General features: G+C 45.8%; 2 protein-coding genes across 2 annotated transcripts; one reads left to right on the top strand and one right to left on the bottom strand.

Moving 5' to 3' along the window:
• Positions 1-428: 428 nt before the first annotated feature.
• On the bottom strand, positions 429-7,632 carry LOC123074900 (uncharacterized). Its single transcript, XM_044497632.1, has 3 exons — positions 4,710-7,632; positions 3,170-3,348; positions 429-868 (listed from the first exon to the last, which is right to left on the bottom strand). Exon 1 carries the CDS (start codon positions 6,065-6,067, stop codon positions 4,790-4,792), a length of 1,278 nt encoding a protein of 425 aa, XP_044353567.1. The 5' UTR covers positions 6,068-7,632; the 3' UTR covers positions 429-868; positions 3,170-3,348; positions 4,710-4,789.
• Positions 7,633-8,412: 780 nt separating this feature from the next.
• On the top strand, positions 8,413-10,116 carry LOC123074899 (uncharacterized). The gene is made up of 3 exons (XM_044497631.1): positions 8,413-8,716; positions 8,843-8,910; positions 9,648-10,116. The coding sequence occupies exons 1-3, from the start codon at positions 8,611-8,613 to the stop codon at positions 9,783-9,785; spliced, it is 312 nt and encodes a 103-aa protein (XP_044353566.1). The 5' UTR covers positions 8,413-8,610; the 3' UTR covers positions 9,786-10,116.
• The last annotated feature ends 286 nt before the right edge of the window (positions 10,117-10,402 follow it).

The raw sequence follows: 10,402 nt of genomic DNA, 5'->3' as shown, positions 1-10,402 counted from the left end.
ATTTTAATTTTTTGGTTTATATCAGGGACATTTTTTATGCATGTTTAACATTTTTTATACACAATCATATTTTAGGAATTTATGTTTTTTGTTCAATTATTTTATAACACGTTTTACATTTTTTTATACATCAAGAACATTTTTTAAATAGATGATTAACATTTTGAACACATATATTTATGTATGTCTACTCTTTTCCTACACATTATATTTTTTTGTATGCATCAGGAAAAATATATACATGTTTAATATTTCTTAAATAAATAGTTAACAATTTTAAAAACTTATTTTTATGTCTACTTTTTTCATACTCATTGGACTTCTGTGTATACATTGGAAACATTTTATGTACATGTTTAAAAATTTTAAATGCATGATTAACATTTTTCAAAATTGTAAGTAAAGTTTTTTTTAGAGAAAAAGGGCCTAGCCCCGGCTCCATTGCATTAACAATGAAACCCAGCAGAACACGGTCATGTATCAATTAAGTATTACAAAGCTTAAAAGCTTAGGAAACTAAAGAGCAACATGCCCGTCGGGGAAACTCCCCTCGACGATAGAAAGGCTAAAACTGAAAGAAGCTAAGGTAAAACAGGACGGAGCTCCAGCCCTTAGTCGCCTCTCCACGCATTTACATGAATTGGAGGTCGCCACGGCGCCAGGTATATCAAAGCATGATCAGATCGCTCCCAGAGAGTTCTCCCCCCATATCTTCCCCCAATCAACCTGGATCTGGCCACAGGAGGGGTGGGGGATTTCTTGCCATCTGCTCCAGCTTCCGCACGATATCTTTTAGCTCCGGCTTGGCAGCATCTGGCCAGACCACCTCCCATAAGGATAGGTTTTTTGTAGTCTTCCTGACGATCACCTGCATACCCATCCAAGTCAATCGATTAAAACATATGTCATTCCTGCTTTTCCAGAGAGCCCACAGGGCCGCAGCTTGCACAAAGGCAGTTGCAGTGTTAAGTTTGCTGACCCAGCATTCCAGCGTTTTGTGTATATTATCACAAATATCAATATTGGCCGCTTCCCTAACTACTCTCCAAAGTTCAGCAGCAACAACACAAGAAAAGAATAAATGGCAAGAGGACTCATGTTCAGAACAAAAAAAGGCAAGTTATATCTGGAACATGTTGTCTCTTGCAAAGGTTGTCTCTGGTTAAGAGTTTATTTTGTGCAATCAACCAGAGAAAAAATTGAATTCTAGGAGGTATTTTTATTTTCCACACCACAGGAATATTCCCAGGGAGGATCCCCCTAAAATTAACAACATTGTAAAAGGATTTTACTGCATACAGTCCCTTCGTCTCGTATTTCCATACAAGGGTATCAGGTCTGTCAATCAGAACTAGAGTTTTAATCTCCTCAAAAAGGTTATTCCAGTCAATCATCATGCTGGAGGAGAAACATCTCCTGAAATTAATCTTCAAGTTGACCCCATCCCAAACCTCATCAATGGTAGCATGCTGGTCCACAGCAATGGAGTAAAGCCCCCAGTACTGAGTAGCAAGATTAGTCTCACCACACCAGCAATCTTCCCAAAATCTAATACTCTTGCCATTACCCACCTTCCAGGCATACCCGAATTTAGTGGCCTTAATAGCCCAGAGTATTCGGCTCCCACACTAGAGCAGGCAAAAATATTAGGATTATGAATATTATATTTATGGTCAATTATATTCTTCCAGATCTTACCCTCATCTAAGATATATCTTTTGCCCCAGGAAGCAAGAAGGCAAAGATTAAAATCTGCGAAATTAGTTATACCCAGACCACCAAAATGCTTTTTAGTGGCTAGGGACCCCCAATTAGCAAGGTGGTATTTAAAATGCCCCTCATAATCATCCCAGAAACAGTGAGCCAGTTGGGAATTGATCAGGGCTATAGCCCATTTAGGGAATTTAATTATCCCCATCAAATATGAAGGGATACTAGCCAGGCAGGATTGTACTAGTATTAATCTCTTGCCAAAGGACAGGAGCCTCCCTCTCCAGTCTGCCCCTCTTTTAATAATTTTGTCAACCACTGGTTGAAGATCCTCTTTCCTAAGTCTATTGTAGTGAAGAGCAGCTCCAAGATATCTAATGGGAAAACTTCCCAGCTTACAACCCATGACTTGGGCAAAAATATTAGCCCTATCAGAATTAATATTAATGGGGACCAAATCACATTTATGAAAGTTGATCCTCAAGCCAGAGATCTGTTCAAAACAAGATAATAGCCACTTTAGGTTTTTAGCCTGGTCTAAACTATTGCCTAGAAAAAGGAGAGTATCATCTGCATATTGCAGGCTGATTACTCCAGCAGGATTAGAGGGAGGAAAAACCCCTCAATAAACTTGTTAGAAGATGCCTTGTCTAGTATTCTAGTGAAGACATCTGCTACAAGATTAAACAGTAGGGGTGAAGCAGGGTCCCCCTGCCTTACTCCCTTACCAGTCAAGAAAAAGTCACTGTTCATGTCATTTAACCTGACACCAACAGATCCATTATATAACAAAGACTTAATGTTATTGATCCAGTCAGGGCTAAAGCCCCTTGTGGACATCATATCTACTAGAAACTCTCTATTTACCATGTCATAAGCTTTCTCATAGTCAAGTTTGAAAACAAAACCAGACATTTTCCTAGCATGAACATCATGAATTATTTCATGTGCAGCTACAATGCTTTCCACAATAAACCTGCCTTTTATAAAAGCAGTTTGATTAGGGGAAATCAATTCATTACAGATGGGGCCAAACTTATTGGTGACACACTTGGAAAAAAAATTAAAGCTGCAATTAGTCATAGCCAAGGGTCTAAACATTTCAATTTTGACAGCATCCACCTCCTTAGGAACTAGGGTAAGTAGAGAGAAGTTGAGTCTAAATAAATCTAGCTCACCTTTCTCCCAGTCTCTAAACAGAGCAAAAAAATCATTCTTAATAACATCCCAAAATTGCTGGTAAGACAAAAAGGGAACCCATCAGGTCCAGGAGCCCCCTCAGCATAAGAGCCAAAGACTGCCTCCTTAATTTCTTGCTCAGTAAAAGGGGTGTTAAGAATATCATTTTGAGCACTAGTAACTTTACTATCATCACCCCGAAAGTCATCTTCTAAGGTGATGTCAATTTTATCTTGGTGTCCAAATAACTTCTTAAATTTAACAGCAACATTTAGAATACCTTTAGGATCATTCACAGGACCATTTTCTCCTTCCAGCATCAGTACTTGTTTTTTCTCCTTTTCTGGTTAGCAATGGCCTTGAAGTATCCAGTATTATGTTCTCCCTCCAGGATGTCCCTCTCTCTGGACCTCTGCCTGGCTTTGATCTCCTCCCTGGTCCAGATATCATTCAGCTCACCTGAAATAGATTTAATTTTATTCCTGGAGTTAGGGGAAAGAGGTTGGGATTCTGCAATAATATCAAGGCAGTTATATTCAGCAATTAGAGATTGCTTCTGTCTATTTTGGGCAGCCTCATAATTGATGCACCACCCTTTAATAGCATTTCTAGTAATCCTAATTTTGAACTACCAAATATCAATGGCTTTAACTAAGTGACACTCAGTATTCCAAGCTTTGATCACCACTTCCCTGAAACCTTCCACCTCAAGACACCATTTCTCAAACCTGAACATTTTGTTTTTAGGGATCTTAATGGCACAGGTATCAACCACCAGAGGAGTGTGATCACTAGCCACTCTAGGCAGAGCTTTCACCTGAATATTAGGATGTAAGCTCTCCCACTCCACAGTAATGAAGACTCTACCTAAAGTGGCCATAACTACGGAATCCTAGTTGTTACCCCAAGTAAATTTCCTCCCTGAGTTTTTGAGCTCAATAAGGCCAAATTTATTAATCCAGTCATTAAAGAGATCTGCCCAATGCTGGTTTATCTCACCAGTATTTTTGTCACAAGCCTCTCCGACTAGATTAAAATCCCCACCTATCATAGTAGGGCCATCCCACATATCAAAAACACTATGCAGCTCTTGAATAAATTCTAGTTTAAAAGCATCATAAGAAAAAGCATACACAGAAATTAGTCTCCATATGTTGTTTTCTATTTTATTTCTCAGCATAAGAGCAACACTAAAGATGTGAATGTCATAACTAAAAATTTCAAACACATCATCTTTCACACCCACCAACACCCCTCCAGCAGTATTCACAGCTGGAAGCCAGTTCCACACAAATTCAAGGCCAACATCTATGGCCTCTAGTTGGGGACTGGTAAAATTTTCCTTTTTTCATTCAGAAAGACAAATAAAATTAGGGTGATGTGCTCTAATGAGCTCCTGCACCCTAGTGCTTTTGGAGGATCCATTTAGTCCTCTGACATTCCAAAATACACCTATCATGATTAAATTTTTAGTCTCCTCCTAATTTTACTCTTCCTATGGGAAGACACCTCAACCCATGGCACATCTGAGGTATCATGCACATTATTATGTGTATTATCCCCATTTTTATCTCTGCCAGTGGGATCAGGCTCAACACAATTAAATTCCTCTCCTGTGATATCAATATGAGGAGGGAGAAAAATCTTTGGGTTATTGTCTTGGAGCTTAGCTAACCTGTCTAGCTCAACCTGTTTTATTATCTCAACATTTTGAGCAGCTGTCAAGCAGTCATCTCCCATATTAATACCAGAAGATTTAGCAATATTAAGTAAAAGCTCATTATGTAAGCAGGTAAAAGAATCAGTATTCCTTTTATTACCTTTAGGAATCTCCAAGTCTCTCTTCTGCTTCAATTCTTGGGCCTTGGTCAAAGCAGGTTTTCCATCTCTTTTGATTCTGTCACTCATTCTGGTGGCTTCTATAGGCCCCCACTTCACAGCAGTTTTGTTTTTTTAGACCAACAGCCTTGTCATGACTTTGATTTACAACAGCTTCAAAGCTAGGTAGCAACCTTTCTCCAAAATCATCTCTAGTTTTCTTCTGGACCACTTCCAAATAGCTTTTGGTCAGTGGAGCTCTCTGATTTTTTGAGCCTGTAGTAATCTCAATAGTAGCCCCAGGAGTTTTGTTGCTATTTGATTTGGATCCTCTAGGAGCAGCAGAGGGCCTTGGGGTATTAATATTTTTCCCAGACTTTTCCATCTCAGTTTCCATTTCTTCTCCCAGTAGATCATCATCACTGTTGACATTGGTGTCCTCAATCTTATTGCTAGCAGGGTCAGATGGGTTGTCAGAGTTGGAGCTTTCTTTAGCATCTTTTTTCACTGCAAACCTCAACAGATACAGCTCGTGCTGAATTTCCACCACTCTATCAGTAGGTATTTTGCTGGGGTCTCTGACTGCAACTTGAATTCTCACTTTCTCATAAAAGCTTCTGAATATCATGTGCCAATCAATATTAACCAGAACCCCTAAAATGGATGCCACTTGAGCTATAACACTCCAGCTTATCCACTTTGGGGGCAATCCTTCCATTACTATCCAAGTTTCTGTCAAGGAGTCATATTCTGGCATTTCTCCTCCCCATTTCATGAAAGATATAGTTGCTTTCTTCCTTTTCAGATTCATGGATGGGTACTCAGCAAGCTCAGCAATTCTTTTATTTGGGGGGAACCTCACCAGGAATTTGTTTTTATCATATGGTCTTATCTGCCATGGCCAGTTGGTTTTCCACATCTCAGTGAAACATTGCCCAAGCTCATCTCCTGTGATATTCCCTTCCTCCACAACCACTAAGCCTACATTTCCAAAGTTAAGCCAATTGCTATCACTAACATCTCTAGCTTCCACATGGAAGAACCCCAGGCCTGTGTTAGCACTCCCCCAATAGTGTGCAGCAGGGTATGGCTTATACCAGGTGGGGCATACATCCATATGATGGCCAGCAGTTTTACAGATGAAACAATTCCTGGGCAGAGAGCACATCCCAACAAAGTGTCCAGGCAGTCCACAGTTATAGCATATGGCTCCAATGAACTTCGGATCAACATTGTAAGGTGCACTCCCCTCCACATCACTGTTGCTCTGTGTCTGATCAGCATTGTTGTCCACAGCCCCCCCCTTTGGGATATTTCTTCTTCTTGTTTTTGCTAGATCCAGAGGGTAAAGCTGGGCCATTGCCACCAGACGAGCTCCCGGAGTTGAAAGGTAGTTGCTATTGGTATGGCAGCATGCCTGGCTGCAAAGGAAACTGATAAGGGAATTTTTGCTGTTGCATAGGCCACTGACTTACACCCTGGAATTGAGCATATCCTCCTGGTGGAAATCCTGCATACATCTGGCCCTGTGAGAACATATGATTCGGTTGAGGCAGAGGAACAATCGGTGGCCTGGAGTAGATAGAGATGGGAGGCATCTGGGTCGCAGGAGCTCGAGCAGTCTGGTGTTGCGTCTCCCCTCCTCCTGATGATTTGGGGTTAGCAGTCCCACCACGCCCTGTCTCATTTCTTCCCCTCCCTGCTGCATATCTCCCTCCTCGTGAACCCTCTCTTCCAGCTCCGGCCATCCTTTTGACCACAACAGCAAATGGAATTCTCCCGTGCTCTCTAGCCCAACAATCCCTGGAGTAAATGAACTGCTTCGGAAGGGGCAGGTGATCAGCCACTCCAACAGGGTGGCAATCTTTGGCAGAGAACTCTCCACGCTCAAACAAATCTTTCCTGACCCACACTAGCGAGTCAGGAGGAGCCCTGCAGCGGCGACGGAGATGAACCCTAGCTTGGGGAACAGACTGGGCCTTGCTCTCTCTTATAGGATCTGTAGGAAGCGTCTTCTGCTTGGGCATCTCCCCTTTTCGAGCGCCAGCCAACCAGCAGTCGCCAAGTGTCTCTAGCTCGGGCCTCACATCCACCACACACCCGACAAGCAGGGCCCTCCATGCAGTGACAGAGCACCCCCCATAGTTTTTTCTCGCCGGAGAAGAAGTAACCAACGCCGGCGGCGACGTCGCCCGCCGATTCTCACGCTTATGTGCCACTTGAATCGGAGAGCCAGGAGGCGTGGATTGAAAATTATGGCAAGTAGCAGCAGAAATCCCCTCCAGAGCCCTCACCTCCACTTGGGAATCCGCGCTCAATCTCGACTGGCCGCCGTCGACGAGGATGCGTGCTGCGAAGATGCACCTGATGGTATCACCCCCAGCATGCACTCCCACCGCCGCGCCCTCCATGGATCCTTTGACTTCGCCTCCGCCCGCGCCCACATCACAACCGCTGCCGGCGGGGATTGGGGGAAGGCGGGCATCCTTGCCCTCTCCTCCATCGTGGCCTCGTCGTGGATCAATTTCGCCAGGGTCCTCTGCTCCAGATCCGCCCTCCTCTGACAGGTCCCCGCATATTGCAGCGCCATAGATCTCGTGCTCGGGTCTGTCGCCGCCACCACCACCCGATCCGCCGCTTTCCACTCCTGAACTCGCCAGATCCATGACGCGGTGGCGTCGCGGATCCTGATCGCCCGCTCCACCCAACTCCGAGCCCCAGTCACCATGAGCACTCCCTGCGGAACTGGTGAGATCAATCTCAGAATCTCCGGAAAGGCTTCGTGGATATGACGAGGCAACTGGGGAGGGGAAGGGGGTGCGGCCGCGCTCGGCGCCCGTGGTCCTCGTCGGCGAGGAGGCATGTCGAGTGGATAGCGCGGCGAGAGCTGCGGTGGATCTGGCAATGGCGAGCGGGAGGCGTGAGGTCGCCGTGGTTGCGAGCGGGGGAGCGGATGAGCATCAGATTTTAGTAAAGTTTATTTTTGTAATATATACGTTTAGAATATCGGAAAGTATTAAAGTACAATAAATAAATCAAAAACCAAAAAGACCCAGAAAAAGAATGATTCAGTGGATTCGTGCGCGCCTGGGCGGCCCAGTATGGGGCTCGCTTCAGGCGAGGCTACGATCGAACTCGCGTCGAGCGAGGTATAGGCGCGCCCATGCCGTACCCTCAAAAATCAAAAATAAATCTACGAATGCCGGACTAGTCTACATAAACGGACCCACGGAACGCAGATAAAAATGCACGACAGGAGCAGATACCTACTAGCTACCGTCCTACCGATATTTCCCGTGGATCCACGCATGCGGTGAGCATCCACTGCATCTGAGCTCTCCTGGACTCCGACGCACTCTGCGGCGTCGTTGACCACCGCAGCCCAATCATACGGGGGCACGCATGATGTTCAGCCTCCGCACGGCGCATCGCCCCCACTGTGCCGGACACATTGCGATGCGCACTCGTCGACGCACCGGGCCTGCGCACGCGACACCTCGCCCTTGGCCGCAGGTCAGTGTCACCCAGCTCGGACGCATGAACGCGGACGGACGGGTCCAGCCGGAAAAATCCAGAGAAGCGAAAAGGCCCCAGCACAACACAGGCACTGTCGTGCGCACGCAGAGACAAGAGCTCAACATGGCGCGTGAAGTTGACTTTTGAGCGGGAGGGAGGGACAAAGGACCAAGGAGAGGCCCTCCCCGTGGTATAAAATACCCCTCACACCCACCACCCAAGGCACCATTGTCGCACGCAGCAGCTCGATAGCCAAGTGCAGTGTATACTTGTGCGGTAGGCGGCGAGCGAGAGAGCCTAGACGCTCGACGGAAGAGAGGCGGAGCTTGGAGGTGGTTCATAGCACGGTGCTCCCCTCCCTTGCTCTGCGTTTTCGTTGTGGTGAAGATGGCGATATCGATGGAGCGCAGGAAGATGAAGCCCGTCCTTGCTCTCGTGCTGCTGCTGTCGTGCCATCTTCTTCTTCCGCTGGTCTCCTCCGTGCCTGTGTCGAGTAAGTGTTTGACCTCCAACCCCATGCACGCATGCATGGACCTTACTTAATATCAGTTCATCTTCTTTCTTGGCATGTGTATGTGCATGCATGCATCTTAATTTTGAGCCTTGCTCTCGGATGTAGGAAGCGTGGCCTTGGGAAATCATCTAGCCTCAGCTTCTAGTCTAACTCTGGAGGCGGCGCCTGTTCAGGTCAATCTCTCACTCTACCTGATGCCTTTGCCGTTCTTGTAGATGTACAGTATATTTCTGTTAAGCGGATTAAATTAGTTGTGGCTTGATGATAGATGTCGATTGTTACTTGTACACAGTCATACGTACCTGGCTCTGGCTTCTTCTGCTTGCCAGTGGCCGGAGCCGTCACCATGAATGGCTTGCCTGTTCCCTTGTCCGTTTCAGTATTCAGAGGCTCGAAGCTAGCGCATACATTGTGCCGAGACGGCACTAGCTAGCAGGAAACATAATTGATAATTCTTTCTACATATTAACCATTTGACTAGGGAGGGAGCTAGCGCACTCACACTCAGAGTTTAAGTCAAGTGCTCTCTGTAGCTGGTGTCCACCATAGAGCACTGACGCGGCACCCACAGTTTGACAAAATTGCATGTGACCTTTGGACGCTCGGAAGAGCATTCCCGAAGCTGTGTCGGCCGGTTGCCAGTGCACTGATCCCATCCCCAGCCACATGCATGCACGGCTAGATGGCCGGCCGCAGTGCAGCCCACATGCGTGGCCACTCCTCATAAGCCATTCGTAGTTGTATTGCACCCACCCACACGATCGAAAGGTCCACCTCGCTGGTGCAACAAGAACATTCCCGCTCCCGGTGTGGTGTTTGCCAGCAAGTTGCAAACTGAGTGCATGCATCTAGAATATGTATATTCAGCTTGAGGTGTGTGACACTAACGCGGCTTTTGCTGTCCATACAGGGCGTGGTGACCGCGGCCGCTGAGGAGCGAAGCGTCGTCGGCGAAGTGGTGGCGCGGATGGACATCGAGGTCAACGACTACCCTGGATCCAGCGCCAACGGCCGCCATGAGCCGCCCAGGAGCCCCGGGCGGGGGTGAAGTCGATCCGCAGAACCTCCGTGTATAGGGAGATTAGTAATGGCTCTTCTCTAGTCTAGATAGCGCTTGAAGTCCGGAAGATACTTGTTGGTGGCGAGTCCAACGGGTTAAACATGTTTCTGCTAGCTCTCAAGAGCAAGGAAAGAAGCATTCTAAGCACTTTTCGATAGTGTCAAAAATGGTCTTACATTTTGGGACGTAGGGAGTATATTATATGCGTGTACCCATATGTTCATGTTTTTCATTCTTTTGATAGAGTATGGACATCTGTGTATGTCAATTTGTACTCAATGACACCAAATGAACAAGACCGAGCGGGGAGAATTCTATCTTTGCTTCTTTTGCTAGCTATTTTAAGTATTTCTGTGCTCCTCAATAGTGACACAATAGCTATCTGTACTCGAGTTAATTTGTATTTGAGTAAGTTGATTTTATGGGAGGACAAACAGTTGAAGAAGGAAGGAGCTGAATGAAGGAAAAAGAAAGAAGAACAACTATTGGATCTTAATCTAATGGCATAAAAAATCGACTTATTCAAAATAAATTTTCACGCACCAGTCCCCATTTCTCGTGCAGCCGATGTCGACTTCCGCAGTTAATTCCGTTGCGTGCTTGAA

Source organism: Triticum aestivum, chromosome 3D, assembly GCF_018294505.1.
Source record: "Triticum aestivum cultivar Chinese Spring chromosome 3D, IWGSC CS RefSeq v2.1, whole genome shotgun sequence".
In the NCBI taxonomy this organism is placed as follows: domain Eukaryota; kingdom Viridiplantae; phylum Streptophyta; class Magnoliopsida; order Poales; family Poaceae; genus Triticum; species Triticum aestivum.
Note: the sequence above shows the minus strand (reverse complement) of the source record. Positions and strands in the feature narration are given on the sequence as shown.

What these genes read in the sequence shown, in the direction of transcription:
- LOC123074900 (XM_044497632.1), bottom strand. Translation starts at nt 6,067, where the DNA reads ATGGCCCAGCTTTACCCTCTGGATCTAGCAAAAACAAGAAGAAGAAAT.
- LOC123074899 (XM_044497631.1), top strand. Translation starts at nt 8,611, where the DNA reads ATGGCGATATCGATGGAGCGCAGGAAGATGAAGCCCGTCCTTGCTCTC. An exon ending in CTCCTCCGTGCCTGTGTCGA is followed by an intron (nt 8,717 to 8,842) that starts GTAAGTGTTTGA and finishes TCTCGGATGTAG; the next exon opens with GAAGCGTGGCCTTGGGAAAT. An exon ending in TGGAGGCGGCGCCTGTTCAG is followed by an intron (nt 8,911 to 9,647) that starts GTCAATCTCTCA and finishes CTGTCCATACAG; the next exon opens with GGCGTGGTGACCGCGGCCGC.